At 30.0% G+C, this 22,451-nt stretch overlaps 1 protein-coding gene across 1 annotated transcript in view; it reads left to right on the forward strand.

The window, feature by feature from the left end:
• Positions 1-19,802, forward strand: part of LOC106466018 (synaptogyrin-like) — a 22,832-nt gene extending 3,030 nt beyond the window's left edge. Inside the window, exons 2-4 of the mRNA XM_013926269.2 lie at positions 1,236-1,455; positions 5,898-6,037; positions 15,124-19,802. Of these exons, the coding sequence (XP_013781723.1) occupies positions 1,236-1,455; positions 5,898-6,037; positions 15,124-15,354 (591 nt within the window). The 3' untranslated portion in view covers positions 15,355-19,802. The remainder of the gene's footprint in view (positions 1-1,235; positions 1,456-5,897; positions 6,038-15,123) is intronic.
• The last annotated feature ends 2,649 nt before the right edge of the window (positions 19,803-22,451 follow it).

Genomic DNA, 22,451 nt, shown 5'->3' on the forward strand with positions numbered 1-22,451 from the left:
TTCGACGTTACAACTCCTGAGGATGACGTAACGTCGAAACATGTAGTTCTCAACTTTTTGAAGGCCATAGAAGGGCATGAATAAAATGTTTTTAACTGTGTACCAGTTTAACATTGAATATTATTTATGATTTTAAATGTGTACCTGTTATGACATAATGCCAACTGTTATCAAGACAACATATCATCTGCCTACAGTTCCAATTCATCTGTTTTGCTTTTGACATGCTGTTAGTTGGAATTGTGCAGACACACACACATATATATATATATACCAACTTAGGACCAAAAGATATTTATTAATTGTTTCAAAGGTTTGTGTGTGTTCAAATAGAAAATGTTTCTGGATACAAAAAAAAATCCATCCAGAACAATGAAGAACATGAAGAAAGTTATCATTTGATATGTCATTGACTCTTATTGGTCAAGCACCCACTTGCTGATGCTCTGTTTTTATTGCTAACAATTGCCCACTGGTCAGCGCTAAATGGCAGAGGAATGTTAAGCGATCATGGTGATCTTATTATAGCTGATTTACAACTAGTGGGACTATGGTTACCTTGAAATAAACAGTACAAACTCAACATGTAATAGTAGTGTAGACCTTTATTCATTTGTTGTTTGCTGTACGATAATTTAGATTACCAGACAAAAGAGATCAAATCACTAAGAAACTCTACCATGAGATAAAGATTTCATCTGTTAACTTAATGAGGTTAGAATTATAGGTGATTTTAATTTCAGTCTGGGAAGTTTTAAAGCCACTATAAGTAGTAAACAAATAAAACTAAATATTAGATTAATGTTTTAAGGCAAGAATGGATTTTCTTTTATATAAGGTGAAATCTTAAGTCTACAAAAATATTAAACATTATTCATAACTCTAATCTTCAGTGTTCATAACTCTCAGATGTTGCTCTTTGTAAGGAAATTATTTTATAGAATGATACTGTATCAGGTTACTACAAAGGATCAACAGGTAGATTTTATAATTTTTCTGTTTTTTTAGGAATGATAACATTAGGTTTCTATGAAATACTGCTAAATATGTTTTTGCTATGAATTTTTCTTATCCAATTTACAAAATGAAGTTGTATCAAGTTAGTGTTAAAAGAACAAAAATTGATTTTGATAAATAATTTTCTAAATGTAGCTGTTTGAGATCAACTTATAAAATCAATTTGATGTAATGAGACCTGTGTGTATGTATTTAATCAATTTTTTCTCCCCACCTAGCTTTTTGCTGTTATAGTTTTTGGATGCATCTCTGCTGAAGGGTGGATAGAAGATAAATGCTCATATAATAATGATGCCAATGCTTGCAACTTTGGTGTGGGTGTTGGTGTTATAGCATTTTTATTGAGCATTGGATTTATTATGTTGGAAGGAATGTTTGAGAACATTTCCAGTGTTAAGATTCGGAGAAGAGCAGTACTATTTGACTTGGTGATCTCAGGTAAGTTTTCAACCTGACCAATTACTAGCTGTGTTTTAGTAAGATGCACTTATGTTTCCATTCTTCTTTATAAGTGTATATGTATGTATCAGGTATTAAGATTGGCACCTTATAATTTCTTCTTTATGACTAAATCAGGTATCCTTTATTTTGTTTACGAGATGTAAAGTAATATTTATTTTCTGTTTAATAACAGTTATTACAGAGGAGGAACTGTTGCTTATAAACCTTTTCTGTGTGTCATGTTGGTGATATTGGGCCATGTTGCTCACATGCATCTTTGGAAGATATTAACTTAATATTTTGAGAAATGGAGGCTGTTTCAATTAAAACGTTAAACAAAGTTACATGTTTAGCCTGCTGTATATGTGAAAAGTCACAAGGGACTGAAAAAGGTATGTAGTGTTAAAAATATAATAGACCTAATACTTATGTGCAATTAATTATAATAATGCTTTGCTAGCTTAGAAAAGGTATTCACACCATAACAGTTGTTGTAACAAATGGCTTGTATAAGTAGTGTTCCGACCACTATCGTGCTTCTTGTGTCTGAGCTGGCCTGATAAACTTTGTGTTGAACAAAATGTGTCATTAGGAATGGATATGGTGAACATTTTGTGATTGAGATACTAATATACACTCTTCTAATTTTTTAAAAACTTTAATGGGCTTAGTGAAGAATCCAGTGTTATAAATATAATAGGGTTAATACTAACATCTTATGACAAGTATAATTAACTGTAATCATGCTTCTCCAGCTAATGTGGAAAAGGGGGGTTTAGATGAAGAATTTTGAGAATTCCCAACAAAAGTGTTCTAAGTTGTATTGATTATACTTAAGAGTGATCAATTAAATTATTATCTTCACAAAAAGAGAATTAATGGTATGTGAATTTTATTTCAACTATTTACATGTAATTTTAATATTTGCAACCACTTGACTAGACACATGTAAATGCATGTTTTTCAAGGAAGGGATAAGTTAACTTATTAAGGAATTTTTCTAAAGTCAAAAACAATCTGATAGTCAGTTACATGTGCTTGCTTCCAAGCACCAAATATAGCCCTTGTATAGGTAGGTACTGCTAGTTGGCTACCTTTAGTATGGTTAATAGTTCAAGATTAGTAAAGGTTATATCATAGTCATGGAGGTTTGTGAGCTGGCCATTTAATTCATTTAAAACTACCGTGCTATTCAAGTTGATAATTCCAATTCCTAATTGCTTTACTAAGTTTGTTACAGACAATTCATGATGGGCATGTAGCTGACAAAAAAAAAATCCTTCAATTATCCGATCACAGTACTTCACCACTGTATGAACTCCGTGTAACTATTCCATCAAAGAGTCGTTAACAAGATTGTCTCCACTTTTTATTTTCTGTTTACCATCTTGGTGTTGAATATTAACAAATTTTCTCATAGTTTTTAAGACCCCTGCATAATGAGCAACTTCATCTTGCTGTTACACATTCAGTAGTTCATTTTCTGTATGTATCACCTGCAGAATTCACTCTTATTATCACCAGTCATTTGTCAACATTGCTTTACTTTGTATTGTCCTCACTGGCAGTTGACATCATTTTGTTATCATGACTTTAAAAAAATTTACTTTAGAAGTTTTAAAAACATTTTCATCAATTTTTTCTTTTGATTTGTTTTATGTTTTTCTCTCTCTTTCTCTCTACAGTCTCAGGAATTAATCTGTTCAATCTTTGTTTGAGATTTCAGAGAATTCTTCCTTTTCATTTGCTAAAATTCCTTCATTTGTGCTTTTAGATTCAGTTACCTTCATGGTACCCATTTGTGATGTTCAAGTCTTGTGGAGCTTATGCTAGGACTTTTCTTCTTGTTCTCATTTTTTGGAGATAAGTCTGTTGTTTGGCTTTTTAAGTGCAGTTTTAATGTTCTTAGGATAACTTTTATGTTTGCATATTATTTATTCATCCTCTGGCTGAAGGATGCTGGAGATTTTGAGCTTGATCCACCTCATCAGTTATCAGAAGAACCTTTAAACATCTTTTATTCTTTTTGGATGGCTTATGTTTGAATATTGTTATCTTATTTTTATCAGTTTGTTTCTTGTTGACTTTGAAATCTACATTTTTTACTTCTTTATAACTTCTTTATAACAATCTAGGTTCTCAGTTCATCTTAATTTTTCTGGTATTCTAATTTTCACATGATCTATTGTATGTCATAGCTCGCCTTCACATAATATACAAAACTTTAACTGTTGTTTTATTAGAGGTAAAATTATTAATTTCCATAAGTTGTAATTGAGTGCTTTACATTCTGATTCAGTGCCATGTTTTTAGTTTTATCATCTTTGGATGCTGTAGTTTAGAACAACCTCTAGCTCTAGAAAGGGAAGAAATCATGCATTTAACAATAGTTTCATAGTGGGGTGAATGATGTTTCTAAATTTATTAACAAACATATATAATCAAATTATGCAAATATTATTTTATATTGTTTTCTTTGTAAGCTTTTTAAATCATTGCATTTCATTTTTTCTTTTCAATTATATATACTGTTAAGTAGAATCTTTGGCATACATAAATTATATGGATTTATTAGCAGTAATGAGGGTAATTCCTTTTTTTTTCTACTATTTACTTCAGTGTTAGGTAGCACTGGTTCATTTAAAATCTGTTTTTTCCCTCTATCATTAAATAAAGAGACACTAAGTCACGCCATCTTTGTTATCTAATCTAACCTTGGACTCTATTTTCCATATAGATGTATCAAGGTCCTGAAGCTGTGAATCTTCTCTCTTATCTATTGATTTGTTCTCAGCAGTTGCTTTACCACAGAGTGATCACTGCATCCTTAAGTTTTCTATCTGCTTTGCCATTTCGTGGGTCATCCACTGATTAACATGATTGCACATTGTTAACATACATGCTTCCCCACTTGAGGTCTCTAGTTTACAACTTGACAAATATACACTCTTCTGGATATGTTTTGTTCTACTCTGTAATGAGTTCTGTTCAGCACCTCAGTGGTGACTGTTTAATTTTTTTTTCTGGATTATAATTTTTCTGAGATTTCCTATTGAAAGAGTATCTTTAAAACTTTAAAACTCATTATTAAAGTGTAATATAGGAGAATAGTAGAGTAAGCCTGTTTGATGAATACTAAGGGATTTGAAACACATCTTTTTACAACTAAAACTTAATTTCATTTCAGTGCTAAAAAGTGTAGATTTTTTAATGTTGAAATAAAGCTTTTCAGATTGGTATGGTTGTGTCTCTTGAACAATGTTTTGGAAACTTTTTATATTTTAAAAATTTCATTTAAGTTTTAGTAAAGTTTCATTGAACTTCCTGGAAATGATCTTATACTCCTTGTCAGAACTGTATATTAAATTAAGTGTATCAATTACTGGGTTAATTTTTAGTTATTTTCTATGTAGGTAGGCTGCTTTACTCAGAAGTTACTGTTCGTATTTAACTAGGGAAATTTATTTTCCATTTTAATTATTTTCGTATCATCCTGCTCTTAACAGACTTTATGAAAGCAATATTTGTTTCTTGATACAAGTCTTGCTTTGTCTTACAACTGTATGGTTCCTTTTACCATGTAGAAACCAACCTCACTACCTTATTCACTTGGTGGCGCTAGACAGTTACTTTTCTTAAAGAAATGAAGTTTTTTTTTATCATGTCACATGACACTTTTTAGAGTTGGTTGTTGTAAATGTATTGCTTCTTTTGTACGAAACATCATAAAAGTCATATCAAAATAATATATCAGTTAAACCTTCTTGCAGATCACTGATCTTCCAACCCATTCTATTGCTTAAGGGTTTTTGTTAGTTAATTTTCTGCCTTTTGTAAAAATTCATGATTTTAAATAAAGTTTCTATAAATGTTAGTTATCTGATTAAATTTCATTTAAAAAGTAAAATGTAATAGTAGTTTATCCCTAGAAAAATGCCCCCCAAATGCACAGCGGTATGTCTGCAGACTTGTTCCTTTAGAAACTGGGTAGACCCATGGTTGGCAGAGCACAGATAACCCTTTGTGTAGCTTTGTGCTTAACTACAAAACAATCAAACCCTAGAATAATTTTTTATGTTACGATAAGGATGTCTGGTTTGTATTTCATTATTCTTTGCTACTATATTACAGAGGCTATTGAGCATAAGTCAGTTACTTGGTTTTATGGCATCACTTTTTATGTATAACATGAATAGAATTTTTTATATGCAATAAGATAATGCTTCCATCTACTTGTTGTTGATAAAACTTGACAGTAAATTTGACTATGGTTGTTAAGATAGTTTAAGAAGAACCAAAAAAAAAGTTTAAAAGTTTGGTAAAGGTATTGAACGGTTTGGTATAGAAAATATTTCAAAATTTATGATATTATTGTACTAGCACTGAACATTATAAATAAAGGAATTTGAAATATAAGATTATTTTTTCTTTAATATCAGCTATTTGGGGATTCATGTTCTTTGTTGGTTTCTGCTACTTGAGTGATGTTTGGCGCAAGTCCAACTACCCAGAGGGAGGATATGGAGTCAACAATCTACGTGCTGCTATTGCTTTCAGCTTTTTCTCTATATTTGTTTGGGTATGTTATTTCTAAAAATTGTATGTTATTCTAGTATTTTCTGATAATCATCAGAAAAGTATCCATAAAACAACAACTTTGTTGGTATAAACATTAATATAGTATTAGTCATTCGGGCTTTGCATTTTTAATCGATATAATCAATTAACTGTTAGCAGCAATTAAACTGATGTGTTCCATAAATTAATCGATTAATCAAAATTTCAAATAGTTGATTAATGTCATGGAAATAATCAGCTAACTGAAATTAGTGTTTCCGATTATTATCATTTTTCATTATACCAACAGTTGATTAATCAAAATTACAATTAAATCAACTGTCATGAAAATAATTAACAAATCATATTTAGGTTTTTTGTTTATTTACTGTTTTTTATGTATATCTGTCTTCGTCCAAACTTTTCAGTCGACTGCCATTTCTTCATTTCTTGGCAGACTGACTTGAAATTGGGTAGTATTGTACCATGGTCCAATATGCCAAGACAAGTTTTTTTTATTTATTTAGGCCATTTTAAGGATTTTATGGGATCAAATATAAATAACCCAAAAATGTATATTTTGGACTCATATGAGGTCATATTTACAGCAATCAATAGGAAAATTGCCACAATTATAAGTTTTCATACACCCAAAACATTGATGTACAAAAAGTTGGATTTGCCAATTCTGAGTCTTGGTTTGTTTAATTATTATTTTGAATCTCCAAGTAATCAGAATATTGTCATGAGTTTGCTGTTAACTGCAAAGCTACATAATGGGTGGTTGGTGAGATTCTTGATCATTTAAGGGTTTCTGGTTTTATTCCCTGTGCCACTAAATTTATTACTTATCCTGTCTTTGTTATTGCAAGGCTACTAAGGCTATTTGAAATTGTCATTAATTTTGAACAGTAGACTCAAGAGAAGGAAACTGGATAGTAGTAGTACCTATGTCAACTCTCTGGCTACTTAAGTAATAAATAGTGTAAATATATTATTGTTATTTCTTTGCACTGTTATATTTCTAATCTATAATTGTATAAAAGTATTCTTTAAAGTTTTATAAGCAGATGCAGATCTTGGGGAGGGGCTAAGTAGGACTAAGTTTCATCATTGTCAACAGCAAAAAAAATACTATATTTTTTGTTTTTCATGTGTATTCTCTATTTATTATTATAAAAGTAACTTAAATGTAAACATTAGAAACTTGTTAGGTTAGTTTATGTAAAATAAATAAAAATAATAATTTTTCATGAGATATTCTCGCAAGCAGTCTGTGCGTTACATAATTCGAAAGGGTAATGTGAGTTATGCATTTGCTGAGTGATTTACAACTTGTGTGGCAGGATTTTTAGTTAGACACAGTTCAAAAGGCAATAAAACAATAAAATTTAGTATAAACAGATGTACACTGTTATAAGCTTTAAGCTACTTAGAATAAACATTTGTGGTTTCCTGTTACAATTATTTTATGATGCTTACAAAACCAGTCAAATCAATCAACCAGCCCCTTATAAAATTATAGTATAAAAATCAACAGGTAAAATATAAAGTTTTTCTGAAAAAAAACATTTGATATGTATTTAAGAGGTTTTAGGGACTGCACAAAGGAACTTTGAAAATTTTCAGATGAAGAAAAGTATTTTTAATCTGAACATGAAAATAACTTTGCATTCGGAGCAGTCAACACTGACGCCATATCATTACAGACAATGTTTTAGTAAAATACTTAATTAAAAAGTATGATTTTTTTGTCTACAAAAAACTTTTAATGTTTATTGAAAGCTTGCCAAATTTTGTGAAGATACATTAAGTACTTCCAGTGTCATAGTATGTATACCACCATGGTTACAAGGTTGTGTAAAATACATGAGCCAATTGTGATAGGGTTAAACGTTGCCATGGAAATCTTCACACCTTGACTTTTGCCAGACATACTAACGATGTGTGTGTGTGCTCTAGACTTTAGAGATTTGTTTTGTGAAAGTTAGTATTGCTTAAGACACTTGACTCTTATATACTTGTTACAAAGATGATTTTTCATTGTTTGAAAGTTATAATATTCAAGAAAAGGTGTTTTCTATTGTTGATGCCCAAAATAAATGTGAAAATGTATGTGCTATGAATGTGTAAATGATAACCTGAAAAATAAAAATGAAATCAGACATACTTTTTTATGAATACTAAATCATAGATTTATATATAGATTTTATAATTTTATAACTGTATAATTTCTTTTACAAAATTTGAAATGTCTATCTTAATTTTAATATGAATCATATTATAAGAAATAAAGATATAAGCTTTGAGATCATTGGCCCGTAACTCAACTGAGTTACTGATAATGATATTGTAGGCTAATTGATTTTGTTACTAAAGATACAATAGTGTGTATGTATAAGTAGAAAAACAACAAACGTAATACAAATTTATTCGTGTTGCTAGTAGAGGTCTAGATGGACCCCCCCCTTACAATATCCTGCTCTTAGTAACAGTTTCTCGAAGTATTAATTTCTAACAATGTTTAACTTATGTTGAAACATGCATAATTAACATATTTGAAAAATCTTTGATAACAAGTACTCCATCTAGATAGCTTTGACATTTCTTTCTTCTTCTTCTTTTTTATTGACATAAGTATTGCTTCAAGCATCATGTATTGATGTTTGCATGTGCTTTGAAAAATAAGTACATTTCCTACAAAGAAAGAAGTATTAAACTAACTTAACATTTATAGAAATAGAGAGGTAACTGAAGGAAATATTTTAACAATTTAGATGGCATAAACATGAAGTTTATGCTGTCTAAGTTGTTAATTTAACTTACACATGATGTAGGCTTATAGCTGAAACTAATCGTTCTTTTAAATATTTTATTGTGGTTCTTTGAAAATGTCATGAAGTAATATATTTATTTTAATCAACAAAAATTCAGTTGTTTTAGTACAGTAGTGTTGTAGAATTTTGAGGGAGAAACCTGCAGAATGCTTTTAATTGTGTTATTTTCAGGTTTTCACAGGTTTTGTATTACTTTGCATATATACGATACATTTTAACATACAGCTGTTTAGGAGTAACAAAATAATTTATTCATAAATTATTGTAATCTTTCATATATTTTTGTCACAAATTTTCAAGGCAATTTTATATGTTAATTTTATGTAATTAAACAATTTTAACTCAAAAATATTTTATAATGGATATTTTGTCTTATTCTGACACTTATTTAGTGTAAATCATGAAAAACAAAGTCAATATTTTCGTTTCTGCACAACTGCAAAGAGTTCTGCCTGTAAACAAAGAATTTTTTTGCCATTTTCAAAGAATGACTATTTTTACTAAGAACCTATCATCCCTTGAGAGTATGTTATCCATTTTTTGTTCTTCAAGCATTTCTCTTAGTTTTTGTACAGGCTTTGGTAGAAACTTTGATATGGTGTAATATCAAGTGGTTAAATATTTACTAATAAAACAGCTATGAAAATGCTATAAGGAAATTTTAAATATGATTGGATAGAGCAAGAACTAACTATTGCATTTTAATAAAGTGAATAAATAGGTTTAAAAGTGTTTTTTTATTTAATTTCTGTATGTTTTCCTTTTGTTGTGAATTATGAAAGTATTTGTGTATTAAGTTGCATATCTGAAAGCTACAGAAACTGTCTTCAATAAGAAGACGTCAGATAATGTAGGTAATATTATACAGCTCAGAAACTGATTGAATGGGTAACAAAGAAAATTATTAAAAATATAACACAGCAACAAATGTACAATGTTTGAAGAAGGTTTTGTCATCATGTTTAAGTTGTTCATGTAGACATAGGAATATATATATATAGATATATAAACACAGTATGAAAAAAAAGTTACATGATGGAAATTGCTTAAAGCTTAATGAATGTATCTTGTTAATGTTTGGTTCTTTGTTTAAAATTTCCATGCTTTTACTTTTTGATATAAATACTATGGTTTTATTGAGTTGCAATATTTGTATACATTAGGTTTTTAATTATGTTCACAAAATAACATACAATTGTCACCAAATAAGTTTACAGTTTAGTGAGTATATTAGGTAATTGAAAAATTTTGTTATAACTCAAATCTTTCTTGAATAGTTAAATTGTCTAACTGGCTACTTAATTATATGCTAATGTAATCATGAAATGTTTTTTCCAAATGGCAACCTTCAGAAGAGGTCTATACTATGAACTGAAGGGTAATTCAAAAGTTACGTTAAAAAATAACCAAAATTAATGCCACGTTTGAATAACGCAGTGATTAAAAAAAGATATGATGGCAAGTACATACCCTTTTTGTTTTATATAGGTTGTAACAGGACATGGTGTACTAATTGATTAATCAAATGTAATGGATTAATGACCCTGTCAATTAATCAATTAGCAATTAGTCATAAGCCTGAATCCAATAAAGAAGAAAACTAACTTTGTTATCAAAAGTTGCATTAATGGGATCCATTCTTGGCAAACATTAACTTTGTCTCTTGCTATGTTGTGATATATTCACTTATTATTTCATCATGGCTAAAACTAAGAATAATAATTACTATATAAATTAAATAAAATGTCTTATGCAATTATAATAGCATCAAGACATGTTTATTTTAACATTTTAATAAAATTTACTATGTATTAAGTTGTCTAATCTTTTCTAAAAGAAATAAACCTAAGTTCAAATTAAAAAGTAAGATTGAACACAGATTCTTATTTTATATAATGAAAAGAAAACAAAAGTACACTGCTCAAAACTCAAAAACGTGTTTCAAAAAACATAGTGTTTTTTTTTGTTGCAAGTGGTAGTTTATAGTTTGATAAGAAGGAATGTCCAAGAAAAAAATACAGAGGAAAAAGTTGCATTATTTGAAGAATACCAGCACCAAATTGAGTAAAAAAAATCCCTGAAATAAATGCTAGATATGCATGGAATCAGCTATAAAATTGTTTGAAAGTGGTTGTAAGAAAGTGGTCTACTTTGAAAGTTGTAACCAGAAATTCTAATATTTTGTGTATGAACATGGTTAAACATTTAAACTTTGCAAAGGATCACAAAAAATGGAAGAATAAATGGAACAATGAGGAGTTCCAAAAATTATGATTAAGCTTTTTGGAAACTCGAGGTAAATATTCTTGTGAAGAGTTTGCCATGAGAATTGTAAAGAAGTGTGTTTGAGCAAATTGGTGAAATGTATTAATGAATCTACGTTGTGATGTTCTTTGCAGGAGTTATTATGAAGGAAGAGTATTGCAACACCATGGTTTATTGCACAGTGGATGATGTTTAACTAGAAGTAGCTTTGCATTTTATCAGGCTAATGATCCAAAATATATTGCCCTGCTTACTCAGATGTGCATGTATTTGGTGGTAAAGGAAAGAGTTGGTGATATAAAAGTTATGAAGTGGTCATTTCATAGTGGCAAGGCCTTGCTGATAATCCAATTGAAAATTTTTAACACCAGTTTAAAGTAGAAACCAATTAGTCTACAGAAACTGTAGGAAGATTAATAATTTATTATATTTATGTTCCAAAATGAACTTATTACCCCTAATATTGTAATATTGAGTATAAATGTAACACGTCAATTAAAACTACTACTTTTGAAAACTTCAGTGTTGATACCTTAGACTCAGATCTATAGAATTGTACTGTACATATACAAACACATGCATATATATTAGATTTTTTAATAAGTACTTTTATATTGTTCATGCATTACAGTGCCTTCTTTTTAAAGATGGATTCTGTAAATGAGATCTGAGTACATAAGGATTAAAAAAAAAAATTTTAGTGTACCGCAATAGATTGTGTTTGTTCTGCCATCTTTTGGGCAAAACTTGAAGTTTTGCATTAAGTCATATCAATAAGCATGCTTTGCCAGCTGCAATATTTATACTCAATTTTAAATTTATTGTATTGCATACAAATACCATTTAAAGTGAATTTTTGGTTATTATAAGCTTGGCCTAGCTGATGATTTGTTATTGAATAAGAAAGCAACGGCAGTGATTTGTGATACACGGGATATATCTCAAATTTTTCTTCCTACAAAACTTTGAACTGTTAGTTTTTACTACTCACAGAATTCAGGGATTGAGTCAGATTCCAAAAATTTCTCTCTCCAGGTACCAACAGGAGAAGGTTTTGAAAATAGGTGACTTCATATTTCAAATGCATTTACAGCATAAAAACAGCTTAATTAAAGGAAATGTGTGTGTGTGTGTACATGCATACATGCAGTTTGAAGCATTAAATATCGAATTATGTTATTTTTGTAACTTAAAAACTTTTTTCTTCAGAATGTCTCCACAATTTGATTCACTTATGTTGAGAGTTTGGAAACTAAATGTGATGATATTATTTGTTGCCTTTGGTATGGCAAGTGAACTTGGCTGATTAGGCTGAAAAATAAAGTCAGCTCAAATTTTGCTGTGGGGGAAGCCAAAGTGATTACCTGATTGTGTGACCTCTGGAATTAACAAACAAGTATGCTTATCTGGCAACTGTTTTTGCTACTGATTGATAATTTGTCATCAATTACACATTAAACAGATTGGTGTGCCAATTTTTCTGTAGTAATGTTAGATGCATAAGCATGGAGTAACTTGGGTTATGAGTCACTAAGGCACAGAAAAATGTACCTGCATTTTCGATTTATTATCACTTTAATCTTTCCTACCATGTTCCAGACAGTGATATATTCATATATTCAAACACACACAAAACACACGCAGTGGTAAGTATACAAGATGAAAGGTTGAACTTCAAAATTTATCACATTGACAGAGTTAGTATTGTAAAAATTAACAACAAACATTGCAGTGTAAATTATGAGATGAATGTGAAGGAACATTTTGAAGCCATGTTTCCTAATGTACACTCACTTGAGTAAGTGTGTTTATTATTCAAGAAATATTTAATGGTTACCACACTTGCTGCTTTTAACATAATTTTGGTTCAGTTTCTCCTAAAAAATAGGAATGATAAGTTCGGTTTTAATTTTATTTTTGACTTATAGCAAAAGTTAATGTTATAGAATTTATTGTTTATAAAAGTGTATTTGAAAAATATCATTGCATATGAAAAACAATCAACTGTTACAATAAATAAATGTAATGTAATTGTGTCCTTCATATACTTAGCTAAATTAGTGCCAGTATACAGTAAGTACAAGATTTTTAACATGTCCCTCAGGAGCCAAGAGGTGTCTTTACACTAAAATTTGTTGAATATTAAAAGTAAGTTCAATCCGGAAATTCCCAAAGAGGGTGGTTTTGAATGTATCTTTTCAAGACAAGTTTTCATTTGTTAATTGATAAATATTTAAGTGAAATGCATCATCCTCAAGTCTCCATACTAGTTAGTGATAAGGTCTACCCGCTGGGAGTAAATTCAGTATATATATCAATAAAACCACATTCTCAGCATCATTAATTAAACAATTGCCAACCTTTTACGATTAGTTTTCAATTGAGATATGAACGATTTCACCTGCGATTTGGTAGGGAAGGTCGAAGCATCATGATAGTCAGCAATAGGATGAGCAGACAGGAACACTTTGAAAGTAGCTACAGGCATAATATTGTACTTGGCTTGCTGCATAATATCTCCCAAGGTGGTTCTAAATGGTTCCTGAATACCTCTGAGTGTCATTTGGAGACTTCCATGCTTTTTGTGCTTGGCCATTAAGCTCGTGATGTGCTGATGGATTTCAGTCACCTTACCACTTCAAATCACATTTTGCAGCCCCAATGCTAAAAAGAGTGTGGAAAATGCTTTCTTTTTAGCCAATAAAAATGACCAAAAAATTTCAGTTCAAATTAAGAAAAACTGGATTGGGCAGTTTTCTCAACAAAAATGTCCCCCACTGGCTCGTGAGGGGCCTGTTAAATTTCATAAAGACAAGTTGGGATTGATATGCATGTAACCTAGCTAACTACAGTAATTTAGAAAGTTTTAATGCTACAAAAGGTACGGAAATAAGAAAGTCAGAACTACAAAAACTGAGCTAATTAAAATTTAAAATTTTTTATCCCTACTTTGGCAAATCATTGTTACTATGCTAGTCTGAGCCAAAGTAGAGATAAATTGTATTTAATTTTAAATAATTAAATTTTTGTTGTTTTACTTTCTTTTTCCAATACATTTTGTAATATTAAAACTTTCTTTATTACTATAGCTAGCTAGGTTATGTATATATCGATCCCTACTTGTCTTTATAAAATTTACAATTTTTTTTATCATATTTGTTTTTTTCCATTTTATTAGCAATATTTTTGTGCAGCGTGGGGCATGTGTATACTGGGTTTGATTTTATCTCATCAGAATCTCTATCAACCTTCCCTCAAATCTAATTATATGCTCAAAGTAGCGCATCATATCCATTATATATATATATATATATATATATGTATGTATATTGGTATCCTTTTCTGTACAAGAAAGGAATCCTTGGGACCTTAAATGGAAGGGTTCTGGGAAAGAATTTGAGCAATAAGGTTCATCATTTTTTCTGTACAATTGTCTGGAAAAGTCACTTATGTACTTAGATGAAAATGTGCTGAAATAATGAAATTTTGATTCACTCTATAAACATGTATAAAGTGATTTAAGTACAGTAAGCTTTAGTTTTGCTCAGCCAATACTGTGAAATAGTCATTGTTAATATTCAGACATTTTAAAGGTGGTTTTATATGGGCAATTTTTATGGCCACCATTTTGTTTCTTCACGATCCTTAATATTAAGTACTACTACTATCCTTAATGATAAGTAGAAAAGAATTATAGTGGTTGATTATGCTTGTGGTTTTGAAATTTGCATATAATTATACTATTTTGTGGTTAAAATTTAAATTTTTAAAATTAATTAGAACATAGTGGAAAATGTTTAAAATACTTAATTATCAACTATGCAACACTAAAGTAAATAAATAGGGAGAAAATAAACTGAATTGAAAGGTAATTGACAGTTGCCAGAAATAGAGGATTGATGTATTTTTGTATATATTATACATACATATGTAGACACACATTTTATATTTATTTATTTGTATCAAATGATTTTAGCCTACTACATACAAATTGTTTTATTTTCAGGCTGGTTGTGCATTCTTAGCTTTCCAGCGATATCGACAAGGTGTTGATTCAGCATTTGCTCCTAGCTATGAAGCAGATCCCAATGCAATTCCAGGAGATATTCCATTTGGTGGTTACCCTGATGGTCCAGACATAAACGAAGCCTACCAGGAACCTCCATTCTCTACAGGGAGCCAGTCTGAGAAACTTCCTCCAGGCACCAGCAATGCTTTCCAGCAACCAACTTATTGATATGCATGGTTGTGGCAGTTCAGATTCGAAAGGATATTAAACCTTTCTTATGTGCCATACATGTAGATGGTACATAATGCAGTCTGCTGTATGGTATGGATGTTGGAGTACAGTTTGTTTAGTTGGTTACTTTTGCTTGGTTAGTATGAGAAGGAATCATTAGTGTTTTAGAGCTGAGTAGTTGTGATTTAGCACATTACATTTCTATATTTGACTTGTCCCATTGTTATATGCATTAGTATTAAGAAAGTGGATAGCCCTTGATTAGTGCTTTAAAGCTTTACTTTATGTTTAGCAAAGTTCTTTATTTTACTAGCATCAAGGTAATTTTAAAACACTAGAATGTTGGGGTTCTGAAAAAATAAAGCTGATGCTTTATACTTTACAATATTGAATGGATAAAATTCAAAGTATGTCACTGATTGTTTCTGTAACTTTACTTCCATTTATAACACACATTCATTAAGACAGATAGTATATGGACTAATCAGATTTTTGGTTTTTAATTGTAAACTTTTTTTATTTTTGTATGGTACCAGAGTATCATCTAGTAAAATTCAGAACCGAATCTTCACAACTTGTCATTAAGTTGTGTATTATTTGTTTTCAAAAGATTTAAATATTTCAGTGTCATTAATCTACAATGTATGTTTATGGTTAATGTTGTCATACAGAGTTTCTGTGCAGTTGTCAGTTGAACTACTTCTGTTAGTGTGATTTTTTGTGTGTATTATTTGTTTTCACAAGATGTAATTATTTTGGTGTCGTTAATCTACAATGTATGTTTATGGTTAATGTTGTCATACAGAGTTTCTGTGCAGTTGTCAATTGAATACTTCTGTTAGTGTGATTTTTTGTGCATTTTTGTTGGTGTATGAGTTTTGTGTGTAGTTCAAAATAGTTAATTTCTTTAAGTTTTTTATTGTACTTTAAATGAGAAATTCAAACCTCTTTGGTAAGAGAGATGTAAAAATAAACTTATTTAGAATATGATGTAAAGTAAGAAGTTGTGTATCTTAACTAATTTAAGTGCATTGTTATGTAATCATACTGGTAACAGTAGTGACTTGTAGGTTTGAACAATATTTTCTGTGTTAATCATAAACTCCTACCTTATCACTAACTTACCTGAATAAGAATTGTGTTGCTGCCATGTAATTTCTTCTTCATACACTTAGTTTTTCTGCAGGTGTGCCTTTTTATCAGTTTCTTTTCATTTTAAGCATTTTGTTTTAATCTTCAGTATGAAATAGTGTCATGTCAGATAAGATACTTATTTTAACTATATTACCTTTATTAGTGGTCTCATGGTCTCAAATATTTCTGAATTATAGAAATACTAACTGTATAAAGTTCACTATTACTTATTTTTATATGTAATGTTAATAGCCTTTTTCTTTCTGTGGTTGAAAAACCTATTACGGCAAAGGGATATGATAGTTATTTGTGACTAGCATGCACATCTAGTACTTATGGTTTTTTTGTAACTGCTACACAGACATAAAATATCCATTATAAAGCATGTTTGATGTTAATTATATTTTATAATTATATACATTAAGTTCAACTTAATGGGTACTAACATTTCCAGAAGAGCATATTGAATATAAACCACAATGGAAGAGTTCTAATTTTTCACAAAATTGTTGTTTTGCACTATGTCTTGAAAATATTTTTATCTTTTATTTAGAAAAACTTCAAATTTCCAAACTTGTGTTTTGATTATAATTATAGGAAATTGGAGTCCGTATTTTCTGAACTAATATAAAAATATTGTGGATAAATAGGGGCAATAAGGAGGCTATGATCTGAGGGCATTTCAGTTTCGAAATAGATTTTGTGTTGGACATGAGATGTTTTTGAACCATAGCATTAGGTATTGTGTCTAATTCTTCCACTTCAAAATGCATTTATGTATATTTTTCACTGTTGTCAGTTAAGATTGGAATAAAGCCTTTATCTCTATATGTATATATATATATTTTCTGGTATCATCTTAAAGCACAGTCAGTGTTGTGGGTGTATAATTGTTAATATTGTCAATGTACATACCAGCGTATCTGTTTACCATGTTAGTACTAAACAGTATGTTTTCATAATTACCTAGAAATCTGTTGGTGGCTAGAGCTATATGTACATGTTTAGAGGTACCAAAAACAACTTTGTTTATCATTGTTAAACCAAAGGTTTCATGATGTTATCAGTCATTAGGGTGTATTATTTAATTATTATTCTCAGGCAGTTATACATTCAAAGTTTGAAAATAGAAATTGATTTCATTTTGCAAACAAGTAAGTCATTGATATTATGTTTTTACAATTTTTAACAAATCTAGAATTAATATTTAAATAGAAGTCTGAACTTAGGTCTTGGCATTATATTTCTGTCTCTAACATCATTTTCAGATTAAACATCTGACTTCGTTACTGTGTGTGAAAAACATTCCATTGTGTATTTAGTTTTTAAATGTATATTTCCATCATAAAGTACATAATTTGTGTTCTCAGTGGCTAGATTTTGTGTACTTTAAATTTCATGTTAAGTGATTTGTAGCCAGTAAAACCAATTTGAACTATTGTTGAGTTAATGAGTATGCAGTGAATCAAACAAATAAGCATCAGTTTTCAAAATAAAATTGGAATCTTTATTTATTTGTTGACTTTTGAGGCCTTTCACAAGTCTAATACTATTAGTATGTTATTATTTATTGTATGTTGGGAAGAGTATGGAATGACTTGAATATTTATTGCTTAATAATAATTTAATTAAATTTCTTAGAAAATTTGTATTTCAGTTCACATGATAAAACAAAAGATTGCAACCGTAGTATGTTTCTATTTTTAATTTGTTGATTTTATTTTGATTAGTGTGCTTAAGTCTGAATTTAGGTTTAGAATAGACCATATAGAATAGTATTGTAGCTAAGCACTTGAACATTTTAAGAATGATGACATCATGTTTGGCCCATACAAGTTATAATAAGTAGATATTATCATCTTGCAAGTCAAAGAACTGTAGTGAAGAGCTGCAAATTAAACGTTACGTTAATTATAACATTTCAAGGGAACAATAAATTTAATTAAATATTTTTGTTGATTATTAAGGATGTAGTGGATAGTGTGTTAATAATACAGTTTTAAAGAAGTAGCCTTACACTATTATTAATGTAGCAACTCTGTATTAGGATAAGGATATAAAATAAGTTAAGCATGACATGCAAAACCTGTAACAGTTACAAAATTGAAAGTGTGTGTATATTGGTTTAATAATATTGTTGAATAACTCTAACAATTACATTGTGGAAAGGATCAATAGAGTATGAACTAATTTTATATTTATGTAGTCTAAATCTGTAGGCAAAACTTGGATCTGATGAATTTTGACACCTTTTTTATATATGCACAATCTTATAAAATTCTTTACATAATATTGTTCTGTAGAATTCTCATTGCAAGCCATTCATTCCCTACTTGGATTACACATACATTTTTGTCAGTTGTTTAAGTACAGTGGATGTTTGAAAATTAAATACTGTTATATTTAAGTAAAAATAGATAAGAGAAAAAAGGTAGTCTACATATTTTTAAGTGCAAATATAAATTTTTACTTTGCGAGTTCAGACACTGTCTTATTTTAGACAGCATATTGTAGTAATAAAGCAAACTTAATGCATCAGAAAGTCAAGCCATGTACTTAAAATATTCTTCAGAAGTGAGTGAGAAATTTTATTACAGTAAAATTTTTCTAGTGTAAAATATCTTCAGAAATAACAAACATTTTTACTTTGGACATAACACAGAAATTTTGTGTGAGGTTTACTGACTCTGTAATTGTAATTTGCATTGGGTGGAATTAAACATGGGTTAAACTATTTTCTTGTTTTGAAAAATTGAGCTTCATCAATGTGAATGAAGCATTTAGTTGTCATTCATAGTTTTTGAGCTGTGGGGAAAGTATTTGTAATATGTACATTAAAGACACAAACCTTCTTTACATGGATAATAATGTTATAATGTCAGAAAGTTAAGTTCATATGTATTAAAGAAATCCTGGCAGTAATGATTAGTTAATTACAATATAGTAAAAGGGGTATTTCTTTACAATTTGACTTTTGTTGTTGTGGTAGATTTGTTGCTTATTACTGTTTTCATGCAATGATAGTTTGAAGCTTACACCACTTGACAGAATTTTAAGGTTGTAACATGTCATACCTGTACTTTCTGCTTTTGGTTACTCATGAAGTGGATTAATAACAAACAGTTAATTTTTACTTACCGACATTAATATTATTATGCAACAAATAAAGATCATTTATTGTTGTTGTTGTTTTTTATGTTGTTTATGTTACAGAGCAGTATGACTTACACTTACTGTATTCTAAATGTTCTTGATGTCTACTGTGAAGTACTTAATTCTAGTCAATAATAAAACTATATATATATATGGTCTTTTTGTGTATCTTGGTGTTTTCTTTTTCAATTTTATGGTGGTACACACCAATAATTTAAGGACAACAAGGGACCTTATTGGTCCATCTAGGCTATCTCATTCACTACACTAAACTCTATAATAAAAATAAAACACTCAAAGCTAGCCCTTATCATTCATGTATTTATTAACACTTATTTTAAACTTCCTTAAATTAACTGCATCTACCATACCTGAAGGCAACTCATTCCTGGGGCCAACCACCCTCTTAGAAAAATAAAGTTATCTCGGCTGAAGTTCATTTCTACCCTACCAAAATTTATATTTGTATCACCTAGTCTTACCAGTCACATCATTAAATACAAAAAAAGATGATGTATCAACACTATCTTTTCTCTTCACAATCTTAAACACTTCAATCAGATCCCCTCTAACTCTTCTTTTTTCAAGAGAAAAGTTCAGAGATCTTAACCTATACTTGTGTGTCAACCTTTTCATCCCAATTATTATCATAGTAGCCCTTCTCCTAATTCTTTCCAGTAATTCAATGTCTGTTCTAAAGTAAGGAGCCCCAAACTGGACACAGTACAATAAATATGGGCTAGCTAATGACCTATACAACGATATTGTAACCTCTCTTAAGATTAGTATTCAGTATTTTTGTACATACAACCTAAAATCCTATTTGCCCTGCCACTAGCAACAGCAGGTTTCTTGGATGGCTTAGGAGACTGATAAACCAGAACACCAACATAATTTTCTTCCATAACACTGTTAAGATTATTCCTATCAAAATGATACTCATAATTCAAATCATGATATCCATCATGCACTACTTTACATTAATTATAATTAAAAGCCATTTGCTATTTATTTGCCCAACTCGCCAAATAATACAAATCCTTTATAAATTAGCAGTATCCTCTTCACAACCAACAAAGCATACAATTTTAATATCATTAGCAAATTTAAATATTTATTGACCATCTGTGTCCTTGATATAAATCAATAAGATCAAAGTTCCTAACATTGAGCCCAGAAGTATTCCACTTCTGACTTTAATCCAGCTTGGTTGAACTGCATTTATAATAAACCTCTGCTTTCTTCAATCCAGCCAATTTTCTATCCATCGAGTTAACATATCCCCCATGCCTACAGAGGTAACATTTTTAACAAGCCCTTTATGTAGCACTTTGTCAAATGCTTTTTGAAAAATCCGATACATCAAATCCACACCCATACCTTCATACACATAAGTAGTAATCTCTTCAAAGAGTGTCAAAAAATTAAGGCAAGTTTTTTTCCCAGCGAAACCATGCTGGCCATCAAACAAAATTTGAAATTGTGTTAAAGCATCTTTTATCAGACTTTTAAAATATGCAAGACTAATGGACCTATAATTACTAGAACAATATTGAAATTGCTAATGAAATTACCAGCCTATATAATAACCTAAATTTAAGTATAAAAACTGTATTTACACTTTCTCCAAGATAAACATCTTACTACCTAACTTGACACAACTTCTACTGAAGGAACAAAAAATAAAGCATATATCGTATCCCATGCGAATGTGGTAAGAATTATATAGGACAAATGTCAAGTTTCTTGGAAATAAGACGCAAAGAACACTAAGGTCACGTGCAGAAGTGAGTTTCATATATCTACTTTAATATGTCATCAATTTGAACCAGGTCACAAAATACTTTGGGACGAAATGTTTCTCCCACACCAACAAAAAACTAAAGATTCTTTAGAAACAATAGAAATCATCAAAGCAGGCTATCTTTCACTAAAATGTGACAACCTTCCTAGCAACATCAGCCAAATTTGGCTGAGTTTATTTAGTTCATACACATGATCAGCCTTGTCTTTAACTACAATTCTTTCGCTAGGTGACAACATTGGTTAACATTTAACCCGTTTGTCTTTGTATTTTTAATTTTGTATATAAACCCTGTACGCTTAACTTTAGATAATACCTGAAAAAGACAGATCGATGTTCAGTATTTCTTAAAATATAACCATTATGCTTATAAATCCTTGTTTGTCAATTTACTTAGGTTAGAATTCATGAACACAAAGATCAAAGCTATCCACGTATCCCAGGAAACATTACGTAACATGATCAAGAAGGAACTCCATACGGAAACAAGGCCAACATGATATGGGTTTACGAAAATAAGACTTTCAGTAATATCTTCCATTCAACCGTTGCATACCTCAAGCAGATAAAAAATGAAATGGGTATTCGCGCTATTCCATACAAAGACATACTTGTCAAATCGCCGCATGTAGCACCTATGATTTCTGTGCAATCGGAATGTCAAAATGATCACTGGAAAGAAAAACCACCATCCATGTACACTAGCTGTCTTACAAAAAGCAAACAGGGACATGTTTTGCACATGGCAGCCTTTTGCAATAGAAACTTCGTTGCAGGGCTATTTTCAAAATGACTGGATGTGGTGATATAGACTGTAATTGACATGATGAACTTCCAAAATTCTATTAATAGAACATACTGAACCTTTGTATACATACATATAAAAGTCAAAGCTTGTAAATAGCTTATTGCATTAGTGCCTAATTATTTTTCATTGACAGCCTCTTGGTTATAATGATTAGAAAGCCACAAGATGAAGAGAGGTAATATTGATGACATTTGA

The sequence above is a fragment of the Limulus polyphemus genome, unplaced genomic scaffold, assembly GCF_000517525.1.
Source record: "Limulus polyphemus unplaced genomic scaffold, Limulus_polyphemus-2.1.2 Scaffold71, whole genome shotgun sequence".
Classification (NCBI taxonomy): domain Eukaryota; kingdom Metazoa; phylum Arthropoda; class Merostomata; order Xiphosura; family Limulidae; genus Limulus; species Limulus polyphemus.